This window comes from Megascapheus bottae, chromosome 7 (assembly GCF_031878675.1).
Source record: "Megascapheus bottae isolate mThoBot1 chromosome 7, mThoBot2.hap1, whole genome shotgun sequence".
NCBI classification, from domain to species: Eukaryota; Metazoa; Chordata; class Mammalia; order Rodentia; family Geomyidae; genus Megascapheus; species Megascapheus bottae.
Genome location: NC_143515.1, coordinates 24,128,451 through 24,152,038, shown reverse-complemented (window position 1 = coordinate 24,152,038; position 23,588 = coordinate 24,128,451). Strand labels below are relative to the sequence as shown.

Here is a 23,588-nt window from a genome sequence, read left to right as displayed (position 1 = left end):
CTATTCTTACCACTACCTTACTGTTTCTAAAACGGTTCCTTATGGGTTTTTGGAGAAGTCATAGATCCTAAATGGAGAATAATGGAAAAATGGTTTATTAGTTGATTGTAAAAGCACACATTCTAATTCATATCTGAAAATATTTTCATAGTTTTGACTTTTGAGAGTTTTCTGGTAACCCAGATAATAAGGGAGCTAGTTGGAGTGCTTGTTCCCAAAATGCAAACTGATTTATGAAATGTAAAATTTGTATCAATCCCATATGAAGGATTAAATGGGAAGCAGATACTGCCTTTGCTTCTAGAAACTGGTTATATTTCTAGACTAATGAGCTCATCTACTGAAGGAACTGAGTTATATATTTTTTTAATTTTTTGGCCTGGTAGGTACTTGATAGTAAGCCACAAAGATCTTTTAAAGACCATCTCGTGTCAGACTCATCATACTTCATTAAACCTAAAGAAGTTTTCCTACTATGGCCCCTCTGAGAAAACAATTCTACTTGTCATTTATTCTAAAGGTTCAACTTAGTGTTATGTGTTAGAAATTAACAGTTTTTTTTTTAAGAATAAGCCTCATGGAGGTGTCCGAGTATGTTGGCATATCATCCTGGTAAACATATAACCATGTGCTATAGATTATCTTGCCCAGTCCAGGAATGATATGAATAACTGGTCAAGGGTTGGAAATCTAGGGAGATTACATACAGTTTAGAGAACAAAGATTTGTGGTGGCCAAAAAAGTAGGTTTATTTCCACTGGCAGTTGGACCTTGAGCAGGAGGGATAGTAACTGTGGGTAATCATGTGGTATGGCAGAAGGCTGCTGGCTAGATAGCTGGATCATACACCCACTTTGTGATGCTTCACATGGCCAAGCATCATGATTTGATGGTGCGCGTACATTCTCAATACTCCAAGACATTTACATATGTTGAATTACTTAACCTTCACACTAAGATAGATCCAAGTATCATCTCTGTCATAAATGAGGCACAAAATGATAAAGTAATTTACCTTGGAGCAGGAGAATACCACAAACATGTGGCAGAACAATTTGGATTTAATAACAAAAGCCAGAAGAGGCTAACCAAAGTCTCTAGGCAGAAGAGTCATATGAAGAAATTCATACTTCAGTGAAACTAGTTTAAAGATGAACCAAGACATTTCCTATTACTGGAGGAGGGTTACAGAAATGCTCTTTGAAATAACAGGCCACACATTATTGCTTCACAAAACCAAAAATTAATTCCAGAGTTTTGTTTTGTTTTATTTAATTTTTTGGTGGTGGCAGTTTTGTTTTGCTTTGGTTTGTAGAACTTTAGTAAATTCACTTTGAATTATTTCTGAAGTAAAAATGGCCATTTATAATTTCCACCACAAGTACTCTATGAAATTCTCTTAAATAAGACACATATACTTCACAAAATTCATAGAAACCTTAACGTCTAAATTTCATTACAGGTGGACAGAAGAAGTTTCTGTAGTAAAATCATGTTCAAAACCAACCCAGGCAGGAAATGCTGTGAGACACCAAAACACTGGAAGTAGTTCTGTGGTTCAAAGTGGTAGAGCTCTAGTCTTGAGCAGAAAAAGCTCAGGGACAGTGCCCATGATCTAAGTTCAAGCCCTATGACCAACACACACACACACACACACACACACACACACACACACACACACACACACACACACACACACACAGAGAAAACTGTATCTGCCCTCATAGTTTGTGCAGCACTTTTTTTTTTTGCCAGTCCTGAGCCTTGAAGTCAGGGCCTGGGCACTGTCCTTGGGCTTTCTCAAGGCTAGAGCTCTACCACTGCAGCCACACCATTATTTCTGGGATTTTTATATGAATGTGGTACCGAGTAATTAAACCCGGGTCTTCGTGCATGCTAGACAAGCATTCTACCACGAGGCTAAACTCCCAGCCCTGTGCAGTACTTTTCTCAATCCTACTTTCTTAACCTTACAGCTTCCTAATGTATCACAAAATGTGAAGTGTCATATTTTGGAGAGAATCACTTTTAAGAATATTACTATAACTGGACTGAGCCTGAAGGAAATTGTTGCTGATCTTTATAAGAATTTTATGATAGAGTAGTGAGGAACAAAGTTGGTTCTTGAAAAGTTTGAGAAATTCTGGAATGGATGAGATGCATAAGCACTAATACATGGCACTCTAAAGGAGATTTAATAGAAGGAAGAAGATAGGACATTTAAATCATTACTTGGGCAGTTAAGATCAAGAACAAGCCTTTTGTAAAGCTAGAGAATTCTGTATGTTTTAGATATATAGAGGAGCAAGAAGACTAGGAGAGTTAGAAAAGTGTGACGTTCAGCTTCTCCATCTGTTTTTGGAGAAAACATGAAAGATAGGTTCAAGGAAGGGAAACACAGGACATTGATCGTCAAGTGAAGGTATGACGGAAAGCTTGCAGTGTTTCTGTTGTTTCCAATAAAGTTCAGTGGATCACAGACACTATCTGCCATTATCATTCAGGAAACTTGTTCACCTGGAGTCTCAGAATACATGAAGATTCGGATTCCGTGCTGGTTTGTTTTGTTTTCTGTGCCAGTACTGCTTCTTGAGCACAGAGCCTCAAGCTCTCACTTGTCTTTTCCACTCAGACAGGTACTCCACTGCTTGAATTACACTTCACATCCTCTTTTTTATTTATTTTATTTTTATTGAAAAGGTGATGAGCAGGGCGTTTTCAGTTAAATACACATTCAACTTTTTAATGCTTAATTGCATGGAAGAGTCTCACAGAACTTCCTCCCAAGAGTTGGCTTCAAACTCTGATCTTAGCCTCCTGAGTCGTTAGGATTACAGGCATGAGCCACCAGTGGCTGGCTGATTCCATTTAGCCTAGAAGTCTAGATGTTTAGTAAGCATCCCGGTTGATAATTACGTTGATAATGCAATATATATATATATATATTCATTTGTCCTATGAAGAGTAGAAATGAGGAAAAAGGGGGAAAGCTTTGAGTTTCAAGAATGATATCTCAAGTGGAAATACCGTTCCTCTGTGGCATTGAGCATTAACATGAAGTTCATCGCAGACCACATCCACCATCACAGTCTGTAGAAACAGACTACACAAAGTAAGTGTTCCAGACAGGCACCAAGACCAGGGTCAGCTGTTTGCTCTCATTTTGGTTTGCTGTCTGATGTTAATGAAACATCTGAAATCAATTATGATTTCAGTGGCAAGTTGAAGTTTCACATTTTGGAGAGAAGCATTCCAATATCTACTTATGTCCAAAATTGGCAGGGGGGGCGGGAATCCCATTTCAAATGTTGTGCGTCAACCTCAGAGCAGAATACAATTCCTGTCATTTCTTCCCCAGACATTCTAGTGTTGATTTAATTCGAACACAGACAAAAAGGGTCAGATGTTGGGAGCAGGGGAAAGCAAAGCAGGTGAAAGACATTGGGGTATAGCATTGGACCAGCCCCTCACTAATCTCCACAGCTCTTCTAGTGTTCCCACGGACAGTTCTCAGTTTCCATGAGCTCCCCTCCTAGTCCTAGATGGCCCAAACTCTAAAACTTACTTATACAGAAACAAAAATAAATTTAGAATAGCAATGATTTGTGCCTGTTGTTTTTAGCTTTTTGATTAATAGGCCTAAAGCATAAGAGATTTTACTTCAACCCATAGAAACTGGTGATCCATAGGTGCATGAATTTGTTGCATATAGTTTAGGTGTCTTGTCAGTGGCCTGAAAGCTGTTCTAAATGGACAGGAACAGACTGGAAGTGTTCGATAGAAGTGAACACACACAATATAATGGACATATGCTTTAGCTTAATGTGGGTCTTTGAATCCTATCTAACCCATATTTTCTTTTATATTTCTCATACAATGTCAGTTGGATCAAAGTTTCTATGCTAGATATAAACTCAGTTCCATATTCCTCTCATACAGGTCTATTAAATTTAAAGGATCTATAACAGAATTGTTTGGAAATAAAAGTCATCTAACTGTAATGATCAGTGATTTTGCCAAGGCCAGTTGTTCAGCTGTTATATACCCAGCTGGTTAAAAATAGCTGCAACAATAAATTATATATACATTACCAGTCCTGGGCCTAGAACTCAGAGTCTGAGCACTGTCCTTGGGCTTTCTCAAGGCTAGAGCTCTACCACTTGACCCACAGCACCACTTCTGGCTTTTTTCTGCACGTGGTATCGAGGAATCAAACCCGGGCCTTCGTGCCTACTAGGCAAGCACTCTATCTACCACTAGGCCAAATTCCTGGCCCCTAATTTTTAAGAAAACAGCTACACAGCCAGGTGTCTGTGGTTCACACCTGTAATTCTTGCTTCTCAGGAGACTGACATATGGAGAATCATGGTTCATTGTCAGCCCCGACCAAAAAAACAAAAACAAACAAACAACAAAAAAACTCTTTGAGATTCCAAATCCTTAAAATAACCAGGAAAAAAAAACTGACTAGAGATACAACTCAAGTTTGGAATTGCCACATCTGAGCAAGCTGAACAAGCATATGGGCCTTGAGGGCCTGTATCGGCAAAAGAAAAAGAGGAGAAGGAAAGGGAGAGGGGGAATGAGAGGGAAAAGAAAGATAAGGAAAGGGAAGGAAACCAGTTCCTTTTCTTTTACTGAGTCATTTATTTAACCTAAAAGTGGTTAGAATTTTGTCAGAATTTAAGTATTATTTGTTGTCAAATGTACATCAATTGTTAATTTTGTATTTAATGTTTTATTAATTTTTCCAACTTTTATTTGTTTATAGAATTGTAAATTTTGACAATATCAATAAAAATGACTACTATACTATTAGCCAAAAGGCAGTGACACATGTTTGCAACGATGACGTTGAATTTATCGAAATTGATCGATGGGAAAAGGAATATCAATATCACAAAGAACTCACTAAGATTCCCATATTTTCACTTTTCCGGAAATGGAAAGCTTTTAATGTATGGAAGAAGAACGTCCGCTCAAAGAAAATTGCTGGATGTCGTAAATCTTTACAAAAAAATTTGTTTATTGTTAACCAAGTATGTATTTGTTAGTTATACTTTAAAAATTACAGAAAAAAAGAGACTCTATTACGGTATAGGCTATTCCTGAGAGAATATTTCACTATTGAAGGAATTTGTAGTTTTCTTTGTGCATTGTTACTTAGAAGTCTAGCAATATATAGGGATGTTTCTGAATTCAAGTAAGAGCTGAACAATTCAAAAATTGTATGAGTGTTGCCTGTGCCCCTTTTAATTAGAAGCACCACAGAGTCTTAAATCTGTTGTCTCCTTTGTTGTGGGTCAGGAAAGTTGTGTATACTTTTGAGCACAGTGGAACAGCAATTCTCTAACCTTCCTCCTCTTTCAGACACTCAGAATTTTAGTTCAGAATAAATTGAAACTAGGGAGCTGGAAGTTTGACCTAGTCGTAGAGTGCTTGCCTAGCATGCACGAAGACCTGGATTGGATTCCTCAGTACCACATACAAAGGAGATAGTGCTGTGGTTCAAGTGGTAGAGCTATAGCCTTGAGAAACTCCATGGACAGCGCCCAGACTCTGAGTTCAAGTGCCATGACTGGCAAAAAAAAAAAAGAAAGAAAATATAACCTATCTATACATTTTCTTATAACTTCATTATTTATGTAATTGACATGCTATGTACTTCAAAGTATACCCAAAGTATATAATTCACTGATTTTTAGTAGATTTAGAGAAATAACCAATCATCATTGCAATCAGAATAGATCCATTAAACCCAAACCAATTTCATCTCTATCAATAGTTATTCTTTATCTTCTCCTAACTCTCTGTTACCCCCCCTCACACAGAGCTCTAGGCAGTCACCAATCTTTCTGCATCTATAGATTTGCCTATTCTGTGCATTTCATATAAATGGAATAATATAATATTTGGTCCTTGGCAACTGCTATTTAATATAATGTTTTAAAGATTCATTTCTGTTGTAATTTACTGACAAATTATATACCTATGTGTTGGTTGTACCTGTTTTTGTTATCTTGCCATCTATTGACAGATATTTGGGTTACTTATACTTTTGACAATTATGAATAATTTTGTTATGAACAGTTATGCACAAGTTCTTGTGTGAACGTATGTTCCCATTTTTCTTAGACATATTCCTAGAGATGGAATTGCTGCATTATTGGGAAATTTATGTTTATTGTTATAAGGAAATATAAAGGAGTCTTCTAAATCAATTTATTCCCCACAGAAATTTTAAAGTTAAGTTTTGCTTTGCTGGGTATCATAACCTCTTAGAATTGTTACTCTCTTTTCCTGTTCTTACTTTGGATATTGCCAAATCCTTAACACCAAAATCATGAATAGCCAGTAAGCAAATGGAATGAAATTTAAAATGCTGTTCAGTTTTCTATCACTTGCCCTCAATTTCATCCCATAAATACCCAAAAGACAGGGGCCAGGAATCTGGCCTAGTCGTAGAGTGCTTGTCTAGCATGCACGAAGACCCGAGTTAGATTCCTCAGTACCACATACATAGAAAAAAGCTGGAAGTGGTGCTGTGGCTCAAGTGGTAGAGCTCTAGCCTTGAGAAAAATCCAAGAACAGTGCTCAGGCCCTGAGTTCAATCCCATGACTGGCAAATAGAAAAAAATAACCAAAAGAGAGTGGGCACTGGTCCTCACACCTTTAATCCTACTCAGGAAGCTGAAATCTGAGTATTGCTCAGTCGAAAGTGCTGGAAAGAAAGTCTATGAGACGGTTATCTCCAATTAACCAGAAAAAAAGTTGGAAGTGGAGCTGTGGTTCAAGTGGCACAGCATCAGACTTGAGCAAAAAAGCTAAAATATACTACCCAGACCCTGAGTTCAAGCCCTAACGTGCACACACACACACACACACACACACACACACACTGAAATACCTGGATAGAGATTTATTTTAAAATTGGAGAAGTGTTCATACTTGATGTGTGCATTTTATAGTTGTAGCACAAGCTAAATATACAGCTGGTTACTAAACTACTAAATGATTGTATATCTTAAAAGCAAGATAATTTTATTAATGATAAACTCTTATTTTTCACTCAGTTTTTGAGACCAGCTCTTCTTAAAATAAATGAATTATGCTTTCAATTGAGCTTTATGGGACTTTGTTATATAGAAAAAGGCCATACCTACACATTGCAGGAATTTAAGGCTGCACAAGTTTTACGACTAGGAGAGGTAAGGTCTCAGAAGGTTTATGAAATGTTTTCTGTTTACGGATAGCTAGTATCAGTAATTATACCTATTTGTCAATGTCTAGGTGATCGAGCGCCTTGAGGAATTTCGAAATGAGACGAAAGATGTGGTCCGGAAGGCTTGTCGATTTGCTTTGCGGGCCGTAGGATTTATTCCTGATGACTGTGTGTTTGATCCTCAAGAGGGTATGAAAAGCAGCTATCATTTCCTATTTTTTCTCTCTGTGTCTTTCTTTTTTTTCCCCCTTCCTTTTTCCTACTTTCCTTCTTCCTTTCATTTTATTTTGGTTATTTATATAGGTCTCACACTGTAGCCAAGGTTAGTCTCAGACTTACAGTCCTCCTGCCTCTGGGTTCTGGCATGTACAAATCAGCGCATTCTACTTCTATTCATTTCAGTGGTTCCAAACTTCTTGCTGTGTTATAAAAGTCAGTGTATTTGGTAGACCGTGAGGAAAACAATAAATACTGCCCATTTTCCCTGAATTTCTCCTACCATGTATTGTATTCCTAAAATTGATGCTGAAACTTAAACATTCTTATGGTAAGCTTGAGATCTTGCTCCTTAAAAGTAAGCCCAACCTTGTAAACACAATGGGTTTGTTCAAATGAAGGGACTCGCTGGATCTTAAAATTAGCCCAGTTGGCATGTAAATGATTCAAAAGCAGATGAAAAATAGGATATAAGTATTCCTGAGAAAAAGGTAGCATGGTTTACAGACCAACTCGTGCTAACAAGACTGCTAATGAACTATCTGTGCCTGTTCTTGAGATGAAATATAATGATGGGAGATTCTTTCAGATAACTGGGATACTGTTTTCCTCCCGTGGGTTTGAACTGCTTCATTAATCAAATATATTTTGTTACTTTGGAATTTTTTATTAGCTTTTTCTTTAAATCTGTATTGAGAGAAATGGAATCTTGACACAAGAATTCTTGTTGTGCTTTGTGTTGTTAGAGTATTTAAAAACAAATATTGTGAATATTGCTGAAATGCCATTTGACTTTCCCACTTATGGAGACTCTGAAAAAATGACATACACGGAACAGGCCAGCAAAAGGCATCATTGCATGAGACTGACATGGTAAATGGTTATTTTATTCCTCTCAAGAAAACCCACAGTGTCTGTCCTCATCTCACTAAAAATGAATCTCTGCCCCAATGTGATGTTATGTGTCTTCAGTCCCAGCAACTGGAGAGGCAGAGAGACAGAAGTATCAGATGTTTGAGGTCAACTATGGAAAAGTTAGTGAAACCTAATCTCAGAAGCAAAAACAAAAACAAAAAGGCTAGAGTCTGGCTCAAAGGGTGGAGAACTTTCCCAAGAAACTCAAGGCTCTGTGTTCAATTCCTAATACCACAAAACAAATAAACCATGGAAAAGCAAGTATATGTTAGGTTATATTTCTGGACTGACTATTTTACTCTTTATGCCAAAACATCATGTGTACATCTAAATGTACACATTTTTTTTCTTAACAGTCCTAAGAAATAAGGGATATCATATTAAACAACAATAACAACAACAAACTAAGCCCTCAGTACAAGGTTCACTAGGACTTATGGGAAATTAGGGATATAGTGATGTGAATACATGTTCCAGAAGCCTGTGCTCTCACTGTCATCTAACAAAGCAGCTTCTGGAACAGGCAGTTTGGTAGACATTGGGGCCAAGAGGTCCTTATTGATTTCTTGGGCTTTGTGTCACTCTGGCCCAGATGACAGCATGGAAGCCAGTAGAGCAGGCTATGCTAAGAAGAGATTCCAGGACATCGAGGAAGCCAGGAGAGCCTGCTGCAAACTATCCACCAGTAAAGAACTGGCCACAACTTATCCCTAAAGAAGGTTTTACCAGAGTAAGCCAGTGAGAGAATTCTTCCCTCGGGGACCTCACCTGGCCCCATTCTCCCTTATCCACGTTAATTCTGCCCCTGGCTTACACAACTTAGTCTTGATTTTCAACGATTCAACAATTGAATTTGTGACATGGATTTTCTGGTTTTGAATAAAACTTTCCAATGTGAAAAAAATCTCTACTTTAAACCATGCATAAGGAAAACATTTAAACAGACCAAAGTAACATAGAGACAAAAGTAAAAAAGTGACATAATAGGTTGCAGTATTTTCTTTTTTGCTAATCGGTAAGTCATTTCAAAAATATATTTGTAAGAATAAGTTATTGTTATTGCCTAAGAAGGAAATGAACTCAAAATATATACATACATACATACATATATGCATAATGCATACATAACATACATAGTTCTGATAAATAAAATATTCAAGTTTTTAAAAAATGTATTGATTTCTGATTTAGGTTTTTTCATTGAAATTTCATAAATTATACAGACATTTTGCCTTTAAATAATAAAATAATTTTCAAGTCAATAAAAATAAAAACCTCATGGTTATAATTGCAAATAAAATAGCCAAACATTCTCTGAAGAATCATCCATTATTAGTCAGTGCTTATTAATTTAATGCAACATATAAAACTAATAGATCTCAACCATGCATTCATTTCTACATGAAATAGCTGTGTAGCAACAGTCAGTGAGGAACAGTCCAAGCTCACCATCCAGCCCTTTAGAGATGCTGGAGGTCTGGAGACCTGGAATGTAATAGTTTTTTACTCTAGCCTTTTTTTTTTTAAGGTTACCTATATTTGTTGTTTAAGGTTTTTCTTCTACTTCTTCTTGTTGTTGTTGTTATTTTGCCAATCCTGGAGCTTGAACTCAGGGCCTGGACACCGTTCCTGAGCCTCTCTGTGCTCAAGGCTTGTACTCTATGACTTCAGCCGCAGCTACACCTTCCATCTTTTTCTGAGTAGTTTGTTGGAGAGAAAAGTCTCATGTGCTTCTTAACCAGGTTGGCTTCAGACCTCGATCCTCAGATTGCAACTTCCTAAGTAGTAGGATTATATGTGTGAGCCACAGACGTGGAGCTCAAGGTTTTTTTGTTTGTTGTTTGGGTTTGTTTTTTTTTTAATTGTGATAGTCTCAGACATCTAGGCTCAACAATAACTGCCCTGCTCATCAGATAGCCTCTGAAAGAGTTAGAACATCTAGCTAAATTAATGCTCTATTTTTTTAATATGTTTACTTTAAAGGGAATATTGTCTTAGAACTCCCCTGGCCATTAAATCTTAGGTTATAATTAGACTTCAAAATCACAGAGTAGGGCTGGGAGTTTGGCCAAGTGGTAGAGTGCTTGCCTAGCATGCACGACGACCTGGGTGTGATTTCTTGGTACCACATACATAGAAAAAAGCCAGAAATGGTGCTGTGGCTCAACTGGTAGAGCGCGAACCTTGAGAAAGCCCAAGGACAGTGACCAGGCCTTGAGTTGAGGGCCTAGGACTGGCAAAAAAATAACAGAGCAATTATATTTTGAATTGTAAGTACTTTAGAATCACTGTCAAAAGTGACCAGCAAAGACAGAAAACTGACACTGGGTTTGCCTTTTCTTTTTCAAGTTTTATCCGTCTAAATGACTATCTCATTGAGAATACTCTGCACATCTTAACAGTTAATTCTGCTAACTCTCTTCTGAGCTATCTTCATGATAAACTAAAACGAACGCCTTCCGCAGATGTCATTGAAAAATGGATTACTGAAGAGAAAGTTGAAGTCACTGACAAAAAGGTATAGCTAAACAAAATTAAAGCCATTAATCAGTGTTGAAGGAAAAGCACTCTATCATGCTATTTTCTCTATACAGGAAAACTTCAGACATGTTAATTTCTAGATAATATTAGTTATTAAGTAATCAACACCATTTATATTTAAAAACTATCAACTTTCTGTTTTATCAATTGTTTTTTTCCATTTCATTGATAGTGTTTTTAAAATGAGAGATATTTTACATTATAATGCTGTCTTTTTTACTATTACTATTTTATTGCTTTTAAGTAGCTGTACAAAGGGGTTTTAGGGGCCCGGAGTTTGGCCTAGTGGTAGAGTGCATGCACAAAGAGCCGGGTTCGATTCCTCAGTACCACATATAAAGAAAAAAAACCTGAAGTGGTGCTCTGGCTCAAGTGGTAGAGCCCTAGCCTTGAGAAAACCCAAGAACAGTGCCCAGGCCCTAAGCCCAAGCCCAGGACTGGCACAAAAAAGGGGGGAGTTAATTCAACGTATCAATTTTTAAGCATAATGCCTATTGATCAAGGTGACCGCTTTTATCATTCTTCCCCATCTCCCCCAATTCCACCCATCACCATTCTCACCTCCTTCTATCTTCACTCTTCTAATCTCCCCTTTACCTCCACCCCCACCACACTTCACACTTCCAGTACCAACTTCCTAGCATTCATTTTGTTAAACTGTATGTTCATTGTTCAAAGAAGTTACGCCACTGGAATTCTCCCCTGCATTTACTCTACTTTGGTTAATACGTTGGTGTACATATGTGTATAACCCTATAGATGTTTACATACGGATTTATAAATAAGATCGAGAGAAAATGTGTCTTTCTAGGCCATGATTGCTTTTCTTTATTTTTTCTTTCTATGGTATTATTCCTTGAAAGTCCTTCCCCATGCTAAGATTATGAATTCAGCAATTGTATAAATTTAAGTTTATATGTCTTTGGGGACTTGGGGTTTATTGATGGTGGAGGTAGTGGTTGGAGGGCTTGACTCATGATGACCTGGACGCTGTCCCTTAGCCTCTCTGTGCTTAAGGCTAGTGCTCTACCACTTGAGCCACAGCACCACTTCCAGTTTTTGAGTGGTTAGTTGGAGATGAGTGTCTCACAGGGACTTTTCTTGCCCAGGCTGGTTTTGAACCATAAACCTCAGAACTCAAACTCCTGAGTGGCTAGGAGTACAGGTGCCTGGCTATTTCGTTACCTTCCACCTTGGTACTTATGCCTTTATACCATTGCACATGTGTTCCTTCTAGGCCCCCCCGGTGATAGAAAAGCAGGAAGAAGACGAGTCTCTCATCCCCATGTTCCTTACAGAACTGATTCTGACGATAGAGTCGCTGGTCTTCGAGCCTTGTTTGGAAGACTTTCTGGTATGTTCAGTAAAGCAACTGCTTTATTTTGGGGTGGGTGGCAGGATGTAGCAGCTACTATCTCCAAAGTGGTCATAAGAAAGAGAGAAAGCATTTCTTCTCTCCCAGAACTACCACTCCAGACAAAGTGAAAACATAGCCTGTTTTCCTTCACTCAGGCCAATCAGGAGCTGGGCGAGGCCCAACCTCAAGACTCATGTTCTACATAAACTCCCAAGTGGACTGTAGGCATCCCTAAAGTAGAATCTAGGATAGAATCTAAAATAGAATCTAATCTGTTATAAATGCCACTTTTGAAATCTTTTTAGAAGTATGTTGCCTCTAAAAGAATTTTGTAGCATTATTTATTATATGTAACAAATCACCACAATATTGGTAACCTAAAATATCCATCATGCTTCCTTTTGGTCTCAGTATAATTGATATGCCCTACCTATGTAACTTACTATTAAATTATATACATGAATAAATAAGGATTAAATTGAGATACTATATATCAGTTCTCTCTTTGTGTTCCTCTTTCTTTCTCTCACCTTCTGTCTCTTTTTTTCCCTCTCCCCTCTCAACTCACTTCCTCTTTTTGGCATTATATCATAAACTTTTGGCAATATATCATACTTTTTCCATGTCCCATCTTACAGATGTTTGATACTTAACCATACTACTGCTTTGGAACATGTAGATATTTTTCTAATTTGTTATTGGTGTGCGTGTCTTTAAATGTAAATCTTTGAGAGAATATATCTTCTCACTGTAACATACTCAGCACCAACATAAAACTTTCCTGGTTGAATAAGTTATTCTTTTTGTTCATTTTGGGGTGTTTTTTTTAGTGCAATACTAAGATTTAAATGGAAGGAGTTGTGTTCTTGCTCAGCTTTTTTTGCTCATAACTGTCACTTTACCCTTTGAGCCAGATCTCTAGTCTGACATTTTGCTGATTAATTAGAAGTGGAGTTTCATTTTTCTTGTCAGGGCTGACTTTGAACCTTGTTCCTCCCAGTATGAGCCTTCTAAGTAGTTAGGATTGTAGGGCTAAGCCCCCAGTGCCCAGCTGACTGAGTTATTCTTGCTAGTCAGATCTTCTACCACTGAGCCATAGTACCAGTCCAGATAATTTTTCCTTTCTCCCTCCCTCCCTTTCTTCCTTCCTTCCTTTTTCCCTCCTCTTTTTCTTTCTCTTTCCCTTCCTTTTTCCTTCCTTCTCTTCCCCCTCTCTCTTTATTTCTGTCTTTTTCCTTTTTTTGCTGGATATACTGGTCCTTGAACATGACCTTGAACTTGCTAAGCTGGCACTTTACCATGTGAGTCATACCTTCAACCCTGAAGGAGTTTGTCTTATTCAATTTAGCCCTTCAGAAAATTTTAAAATATTTATCAGTATAGTTGTGTGTTTACTTTATGTTCATGCTTTTTTTTCTTATAGGATATTATCTCCAATGCAGTCAACCAGTTTCAAAACATCGTACTAGCAGTCCCTAATCTTGTGCCTGATTCATATTTTGATGCTTTTACCAGCCCTTACATTAACAACAAACTCGAAGAAAAAACTTGTGGAACTGGACCAAGCTTATCAGATGTATTAGAAGATGATAAGTATTTCCACACAATTATCCTTCAAATAAAGGTATATTTACTTTTACTGAAACTATTTTACAACCTCAATGTCTAGGAAGTTGAGGGATGCATTGGCATAGCTTTGAATGTTATATTTGTGAAAAAATAGCATATACCTACCCTTTATATAGCAGATATTTGAAGCTAATGTAAGAACCTTAAAAATTATCTTGCTATGCAACAGACAGATCTTTTAAGCATTAAATTATCTGTCAGTTTATTATTATTGACCATTTGCATGTGTTTCCAGAGAAGCATAAGTACAGACTATGTAGAGCACTGAAAGACAGGCAGAGGAGATATGAGCCACTGGTGCTCTGATCTGAATGCCTCAGTTTTAACATACAAATGCACATTTATGGACAGGTTCTAATAAGGAGGGAAAGAGCAGTAGTGTTCGTTGATGTATTTCTTGCCTAGATCTTTGGATAGTGCAATGTTCTGCATGAAAAACAAAGAATATAACCCTCACCTTACTACAGTCACCTTTTCTTCTTGGTATCCAAGTGCCTTTCTCAATTTCAAACTTAAAATTTGCCTGTTTGTGGGCTGACAGAGTGAGTCGAGTGGTAAAGTGCAAGACCCTGAGTTCAACCCCTAGTACCACAAATAAATAGTCTGTTAGTCACAGATAGCCAATCTACATACAGCCCTACGTAATTTAAAATTATCTCAGTGCTTAAATGTGTTCATATCATAAAGATATATATAGTTGCAATTATATATTTTTAAATTATGATTTTCTTTATACTAATTTATGGAGTACAGTATGATAGTTTAATACATGAACATGAATAATCAAATCAAGGTAGTGAACAATGTTTTACCTCCTTAAACATGTTTAATATTTTTATTAACATGTAACTGTTATATGTATTTTTGAGGTACAGTGTGGTATTTTAATGTATGTATTCAATTTGTACTGATCAAATCAGAATAGTCACATTTTGATCCTAAAAGCAAACGTTATCAAGTCAGTCTACAGTTTTGATCACTGGCTATGATAGAATTCTTATTCTCAATATTACTTCACATCATCAATTCAGAAGTTATAAGCTCCTAGCATCTTTCTTTGTACTCTTTTCATAATTTTAACTTTGTAAATTATTTTGACTCCATGTAGGTTCTAATTTTAGATTTTCATTCTAGATCTTTGTTTTTTCACTAATATTTGTTCCAAGGAGTATATTCCAAATAATTTCATTTACTAAATATCGTGTCATCTAACTTAGTAGCAAATACCCAAATACTCCTGAGATTCATCAACTTTATCCCCCTTAGTCAATAATTTTTAACTTAAAATTATGACTGTTACATTTTAATTAGAAATTATATTTTCAGTTTGGAGGAACCAAAGAGAATAACAGGTATCTCAAGATGAATTACTTCACATAGCTTCTATTTTTGTACATATCTTCTAAAAATAAGAATGTACAAAAAAAGAAACAAAACATATGTCCTCAAGTAATCACATATTTTTTTTCAGTTGTAGGGCTTGAACTCAGGACTGGGGTACTGACCTCTTTTGTTCAAGGCTAATGCTCTAACACTTTGAGCCACAATACTACCAGAAAACAGAGCATACCCAGAAGTCAATTTACCTTTTGTGTAGAAAATATACACAAATAGCAATGAGATTTTTTTCCCCTTATGCTCCAGCCACAAACCATTTCAGATAGTGGGGCCAGGCCTTGGACAATAAATAGATAAATCGTTTTAAAAGGTGAGAAGTTGGCAGCAAGTTTGAGATTAGTCTAAAACCAAAACCAAGAGATTATTCACCATACATGTAAGACCGATTCTTAAAAAGACTTAATAGATCAGAGTGCTAACAGAGGGACTTAAAACAGCAAGCTATTGAAGATGGCATCACATCTAGGAGGAAAAATAAGTTACAAAGGACAAAGAAGAAATGGGTGATTTAGAAAAAAGAAGCAATTGGCAAACCTATAAGGCTTACAAAACAAGCAACAATAGTGATATAGAAAAAAGAATGTAAAACAACCTAGAGAATGAAAAATAAGATGAAATAACTCAAAGGTCCAGAGAGAAAATAACTGGAATTAGAAACAAAAAACAAAACAGTGTGTATATAATTGGACCTCTGAAGGGAAAATAAAAGCAAAACAAAGATATGGAATAAGCATTTATAACTATAATCTAAAAAAAGGAAATTTGAGCCTCTATGTCAAAAAAGCCTATCAAATACCTTAGAAGCTACCAAAGTATCTATACATTGAAGATTTTTTTAGATCTATCCTAGGGACTCCAGTGGCTCATGCCTGTAATACAAGCTATTCAGGAGGCTGAGATCTAAGGATCACAGTTCAAAGCCAGCCCAGGCAGGAAAATCTTCAGTTTGATCTCCAATTAACTACAAAAGAAGCCAGAAGTGGAGCTATGGCTCAAGTGGTAGAGGACTAACCTTGAACAAAAATGCTCAGGGATAGCTCCCAGAGTTTAGGCCCCAGGACTAGCACCAAAAAGAAACAACAACACAACAACAACAACAAAACTTTGATATATCCAATATGGAGGAATACTAGACAATTAAACACAAAGATAAGGAAGATAGCTGGTACTTAACATGGAGTGATTTCCAGATACATTGCTAGAATGAAAAGGCAAATCACAAAATAACACCTATTATGTGTTACTTTCATGTCATAAACATAAAAGAAGAGGAAGATATGCCAGAAACTAAGGAAACTACATAATGAAGATAAGGGAATGGTATAGGAAGGATAAAGGTAATGCATCTGATATAGGAAAGACAGTAACTACTTCTTAGTATGTTTTAGTATGGTTTGTAAAAAGTGAACAAGAACAGGGAAAATTCTAAAATAAAATGCAAATGAAAAGTCATGAAGCTTTAATAGATTTTAAAGTAACAACACAGCTACAATGAAGGACAGAGAAAAATTAAGCTAAAAAACTTTTTAACATAGTAATTGACCATATTCTCATAGGCTTAAGGTAAATGGTGAACTTAATTAATGGGTTTGTTTTTCACAGTACTATTGATGTTAGCAATTCTGGACCTACTTCCTATAGGTATAATTGAGCTGAGTAAATCACTAAATGTATTGTATCATGAAAGATAGCTATTCATCTTCAGAGGTAGAGCACTAGCCTTGGCGGGGGGGATAAGCTAAGTAAGAAAAGACTGAGTTCAAGTCCCAGGACCAGCACACAAAAAGAAGCCTAGAATGAACCTCATGTTATTGTACTGAAAAGGGCTAAATATTTAGTCATTAAAGTTCTTCCAAATTTAGGGAATTTTAGCGGTAGGTATAAAATTCTATGACTCAGAAATTACCTTTGGGTTTGGAGGCTTGGCTCAGTTGGTAGAACACCAGCCAATGAATGCAAGCATCAGGTACAAGATTTGAGTCCCAATCTCAAATGAAAGAAAAGTAATTACCTTAAAATAAAAAGGTTTTAAGTCATATTATGTTTCTATCATTTGCATGGTTACATACATTTCAAAGTTTTATTAAGTGAGAAATATAGCCTTGACATTTTTCCTCAATTTTTAATGTACCCAGATAGCAGAAACATCTCAGAAGACTACCTAAGAGTCTATACAAAAAAAGGGAAGGTAATTAAATATAGATATATGAGATACACGTAATGTACATTTCTCCTGCTAGCCTACCATCTGTAAAATGGGATTTTGAGCCACTTTCCAAAGTATTGCTGTGAAGGGTTTGCTACACTCACTGTTTCCTGTAACCGATTATGCATTTACAAGAAGTCTTGAGAAGAAATAGAGAAATTAAATATCATACGTTATTGTATAAAGTATAATCTGTGAGTCATGAGCCAAGACCAATAATGAAGAAATCCTGCCTGGCGCTGGTGCCTGGTAATCCTAATTATTCAGAAGGCTGGATCTGAGGATTGAGGTCCACAGCCTATCCAGGCAGGAAAATCCATGAGACTCTTATCGCCAATTAATCATCAGAAAACTGAAAGTGGTGCTGTGGCTCAAAGTGGTAGAGCACTATCCTTGATCAAAAGAGCTCATGGACAGCACCCATATCCTGAGTTCAAATCCCACAACTGACAAAAAATTCTAATTGTATGTCATAGACTTGGGATCTATAATAATATGCATTGAACCTAGATGTTAAACAGACTGCATGAGGAGACCCCAGCCACCCAGGAGTGTTTATTTTTTTAATCATCCTTTATGCAAAGCTTCATGGCACATGCCTATAACCCCAGCACCTGAAAGGCAGAAAAAAATTATAAATTCAAGGACAGCCTGGACTAGAATGTGAAGCCCTGTCTCAAAAAACTAAAACAGAGCTAGGAGCATGGTTCAAGTACTAGAGCACCTACCTAACAAGCATGACCCTGAGCTCAAATCTCACACCATCAAAATCATTCAATCATTCTTTCATTCATCCATCCACTTTTTATGTCCTGAAATAAACTGTCATAAAGGCTTGTTAGTGGGATTTCCTCCTTTGCTCATTCTAAACTATTTGGTTAAGGAAATTGTTCATCACACCAAATCCTCAAATAAAAGAAATGGCTTATTCCTTTTTTTAAAAAAAAAAGGGGGGGGACTGCAATTGAAATGATGATTTCGGTTTGAAAAAAATAATAATTTTATGGAGAAAGAGAGGTTGGAGCCAAGTTCAAAAGAAGTGAGGAAAAATTTCTCTTAGGGTAAAGTATGAAGGATAATTTAGAAACTTGTCAGCAAAGAATTTCACAGTAAGATTAAGCAAGCAAGTAAATCGCTTGCTTGATCTTGTAGGCAATTGTTCAAAAACAAAGACATTAAATTTGTGGTTTAGAAAACGAACAGGCATTGTCCCTTTGTCATATGTTTACCAGTTATATAAAGGTCACCATGAACAGAAAAAGTAATCACAACTCTGCCTCCATTCAATCATAAGGAACAAGTCTTCAAAAGTCAGATTTGGATACATATTTTTAAGCATTTCTGAAGTTTCTTTCTGAAACCATTAGCTGCTCCTTGTCAAGAATGTCAAGAATTTCCTTACTTGGATAACCATCCTTAGATGAAAACATGGAGACAGTGTTGTGTATTTGTGTGTGTGTGTGTGTGTGTGTGTGTGTGTGTGAGTGTGTAGCTGAATTGAATTGAATTCTGCCTAGGAAAATCATAGTTTTCATCTTTGTGCATAAAATTTAGGAAGCCATTCATTCAGCATTTGCATCTGCTCGATTATATGCTGCAACATTTGAAAAGTTCCAGTTATTCTACAAGGAAAATGAAAGTCTTGATTTAGAAGCTCTTAAACGTCAGGAACCTGGTAACTTTTCCATTTGTCTTTACTAATTGTTTTTATAGAAAAATGAATATGTATTTATTTATTACAACTGAAAATGCTTTTATTAGCCTACATAGAATACAAGTTGTTCAGTATTCTTTTCCCCTTCCTAGGAAAAGAAGGATAAAGACTCACTAACCTTCTCTTCTTTATTCATTATTTCACTTTTCAAAAACAAATTTATTCATTTATTGATAAGCATGCTTAGATAAGTGCTTTTACTCAGAGCCATACTTCTAGCCCTTTTGTTTTATTTTTCTTTTCTAACAAAATCTTACTAACTTTACCCAGCTGGCCCTGAACTCATGCTTCTCCTGCCTCTATCTCCAGAATAGCTGGCATTACAGGCATCTACCACCAAGCCCAGCTTCACTATATATATATATATATGTATATATATATTATATATATAATATTGTAATTAGTAGAAAGGTTACATTATATTCACCAGATAGAAGATGCATTACTTAACAATCATTGCTAGCCCTTCTCATGTTTTTGTCCCCATTTCCCTCCCCAACCCCCACCCCTCATCCTGTTTTCCCCCTTCCCTGTCCTATTTCAAATAAACAAATAAGCATACATACAATATATCAGATAACAAGGTAAGATACTGTAACAATATGAGATAACCAAGGGGGCAACAAAAGAGGTGAGAAATAACATAGTACATTAAGAACAACAGTCACACATTATATGGCTCTTGTTTCTATATGCTGGAGGTCCTTTCATTTAGCCTCATCCTATATGGCATTATGTATCAAGGTTTTGTTCTATTGTAAACCTCTGCTAGGAGAGTCCAAGGTTTATACTAGTTATGACAAATGAGGTAAACCATTGAGCCTATGTTCCTTTGAGTCTGGCTTCACTTAATATGATTTTTTCTAAGTCAAAAAGATGAATATGTATATGTTTATTTAGGAAAGGGAAGGGGGAACAAAATGATTGGGACAGGATAGAGGGAAGGAAATAGGGACAAAAACATGAGAAAGGGTATCCATGTGTGAGAAGTATTGTACCTACTACCTGGCAAATATAACTGTAACCCCTCTATACATAACCCTGACAATAAAAAATGAGATTTAAAAAAGCCATAAAAAAGAAAGATGAATATTTATAATCTTCTGGGTTTTTGCTTGATGATGTTGGGTGACAAAAAGGATAGTTCAAAAAGAGCTCCAATCAAGAGTAAGAATTTAATAACTTCTAGATTATTTTCCAAAGAATTATTTTCCTCTTTGTATTTGCTTGATAATCTTATTTTATTTCAAGAAATCATGAGGAGCACTTTCTCACTAATGGCTTATCTTTTAGTACAAAGCTGAATTACTATTAAGACTCCCATATAGGAAGGAGTTGAGATATTATGTGCACACTTTTACCAATTCCTTTAAATGAAGTTTACATAACTTTTATGTAAATTGGAGCTAAGCTAGCTACTCAGGCTGAGATCTGAGTATCGAGGTTCGAAGCCAGCCTTGGACACAAAAGGATCTGAGACTCTTATCTCCATTAACCTCTAGAAAGTGGGAAGTGTGGCTTGGCTCAAGGGTAGAGCCAAGAGCAGAGATGAAGAGCTCAGGGACAGCACCCAGGCTGAGTTCAAGACCCATGACTCATAGGGGAAAAAAAAAGAATAGGAGTTAAATCCTTTTTATTGGAACCATATTTTTGAGACCTGGTAGGTGTCAATCAATATCTCTTGGTCATGAAATTAGATTCAAGGGAAAATTACTTCATTAGACTTACAGTTTTTGACAACAGAAAATAACCTACAATATGTAAATGAAACTTTAGACAGATGGTTATGGAAACAAAGCATTTGCCAGGTGCCAATAGAGCACACTAGTTTACTCGTACCTACTTAGGAGACTGAAATCTGAGAATCACTGTTCAGACACAGCCTAGGCAGACTAATCCTGGAAATTTTCCAATTAACTAGCAAAAAGCTGGAAGTAGAGGTATGGCTCAAGAGGTAGACCCTTGAGCAAAAAATGCTTAGCAAGAATATAAGGACATGAGTTCAAGCCTCAATACCAGAGAAAGATGATAAAAACATAAAGAAAATAATTTATATCTTAGTCATATTTATTTATAGCTTTATTTTATACACAAAAAATCATTTTGATGCCTTAACTTATGAACTATAACTAATTTTCCTATGTTTTTGTTTTCTTTCAACCTATAAATTTTATTATGCTGAAATATTTTAAAGTATACATTCTAAGTTATTAAACAATTCTGTATGTCTTTAAACACACACACACACACACATATACATTTTCCTAGTCAGGCCCCAGGGGCTTATACCTAAAACCCTAACTACTCGAGAGGCTGAGATCTGAGGATTGCAGTTTGAAACTAGCCAGGCCAACGAAGTCTGAGACATTCTTAGATCCAGTAAACCACCAAAATCCACAAGCAAAGCTGTAGTTCAAGCCTTGGTGCTAGCCTTGACAAAAAGAGGCTCAAGGACAGTGCCCAGGCCCTGAGTTCAAACTCCAGGATTGGTATTTTTTTAAAAATTCCTACAGAACTAAAATAGTAGTATCACAGCCCCTTCAAAAGAAGCTGACACCAATTCCTTCCTTTTTATGAGATTATTAAACTTATTCACATTTGAAGTTTTCTAAGTAAAACAATTTATAACTAGCTTATCCCAGAATCTAATCCAACAAGTAAACATATCTGACTGCCTTGTCCCCTACCTTTTAATAGTCAGAAACAGACTTTATTTTCAGGACATCAAAATAAGGCTCCACCTTAAAGAATGAAACAACCATCACAAAAATGTCTACATTTAAAATTTGTGTATCCTCTGGATCTCCACAAATTTAATTAACACAAATTTTAAATGTAGACATAAGAGTCTAGAATTGCATGTACTTAAGCATGCTTGTTTCTTATTGATGGTACAACCAAAGTACAGTCAAGGAGAATCAAGCTTCCACTGGTTCCAAGTGGGTTGGAGAATTGATATAGAGGCAGTAGGGTGGTTATGAAAATGCAACTGCAGTTTATGCCAGAGGCAAATTGGTAAATGTTTTGACTGTGGTGTAAGGAGCTGAGATGGCAGAGACTTGTTGAGGGTTGAGGCAAGACAATAACTTTAGCTATAGTTGACCTCTTGTGTTTCAAATTTTTATTGTGAATATCTTCAGAAAGATTTACTTTCAAGTAGCATCAAGCCCAACTTTCAGGCAATCAAACTACAGATTAGATTAGAGGTTAGATCCTGTACATAGTTATAGGCATATGGTAAAGAGATGGTAGAGCTCCTTCCGCAGCCTAGCCATGAAGTGAAGTTTACATGTTCTTTGCAGAGAATATTGTAGCTTATCAAGTGTGAAAAAAACTATGTCTATACCTTAATTTAAATATGCTTAATTGCTAACATGCAACACTCACTGGGCTATGGTAAAGATAGCACCAGTAGGCTTGCTCAAAGCAGGTTTTCCCTGCTTTCCAGGTTGTTAAAAAAAAAATAGCCAAAATGCAATAGTGAAGGTATGCCCGAAGATGTGATTGTCATCTCTTACCCCTTAATAAAAACCATAAAAACCTGTTTACATTGGAAAATACTAGGTTTGTATTTCAAGAAAATAATACAAAGCATTCTGAAGTAACATTTCAGAATTACGCAAGTTATTCTAAGCATGGATAATATGTATAAGTTTATTAATAGGATTATTTTTACTATATTTTAGAATGACCCTTCAACATTCAATGTGATGTTATTTTATGATTTCTGTGATTTTGTTATGCAGATGTTAAGTTCTTTAGTGACCAGCTGGAAAAATACCACAAACAGCACAAGGATGCACTTGCTCTAAAACCCACCAGAAATGTAGGGTTGTTGCTCATTGACACTAAGCAACTAAAAGAGAAGCTAATTCCATCACCTTTGCGATGTTTGGAGGTAACTAAGAACTGGGGAAAGTGATGATCTCAACAATAATTTCAGAAAATGTTTCTATAGCAGAAGCAAAGTTGTGTTGATTTTCTTATATTGCAGATGTTGAAATTCACATAAGAGTACTAGTCATCCCTAATTTTGAGGAAAAGTCTCGTTTTTTTCTACTGCGAACATAGTTAGCTTTTGTGTGTATTCCAAGAGAGAACTGCAGGTCTCAGAATACTCTTTGAATTCTATCCCTTTCACATTTGTTGGAGCATTGCAAGGCTTCCTCAGGAGAGATATTACCATAACACCTCAGTGTCCTTGTGGTCAATTATAGAATACTGAGATCAAGTTTAAAAGGACATTACCTAATCTGAAAATGTTCCTAAAGATCTAGAGTAATTTACATCACCAGGATAATGTTTCCTCCACATCCAGGTATACCTGTATATTCTCAAATGCTTCTAGAAAGATAATATGGAACCGAGACTGGAAACCTAAAGGGCTAAA

The 23,588-nt window shown here is 36.3% G+C and overlaps 1 protein-coding gene across 1 annotated transcript in view; it reads left to right on the top strand.

Moving 5' to 3' along the window:
• Window positions 1-23,588, top strand: part of Dnah6 (dynein axonemal heavy chain 6) — a 171,399-nt gene that overhangs the window by 12,540 nt on the left and 135,271 nt on the right. The window contains exons 5-13 of the mRNA XM_090336588.1: window positions 4,772-5,039; window positions 7,074-7,208; window positions 7,291-7,411; window positions 8,185-8,311; window positions 10,703-10,871; window positions 12,132-12,248; window positions 13,675-13,875; window positions 19,039-19,159; window positions 22,945-23,096. Coding sequence (XP_090192714.1) covers window positions 4,772-5,039; window positions 7,074-7,208; window positions 7,291-7,411; window positions 8,185-8,311; window positions 10,703-10,871; window positions 12,132-12,248; window positions 13,675-13,875; window positions 19,039-19,159; window positions 22,945-23,096 — 1,411 coding nt within the window. The remainder of the gene's footprint in view (window positions 1-4,771; window positions 5,040-7,073; window positions 7,209-7,290; window positions 7,412-8,184; window positions 8,312-10,702; window positions 10,872-12,131; window positions 12,249-13,674; window positions 13,876-19,038; window positions 19,160-22,944; window positions 23,097-23,588) is intronic.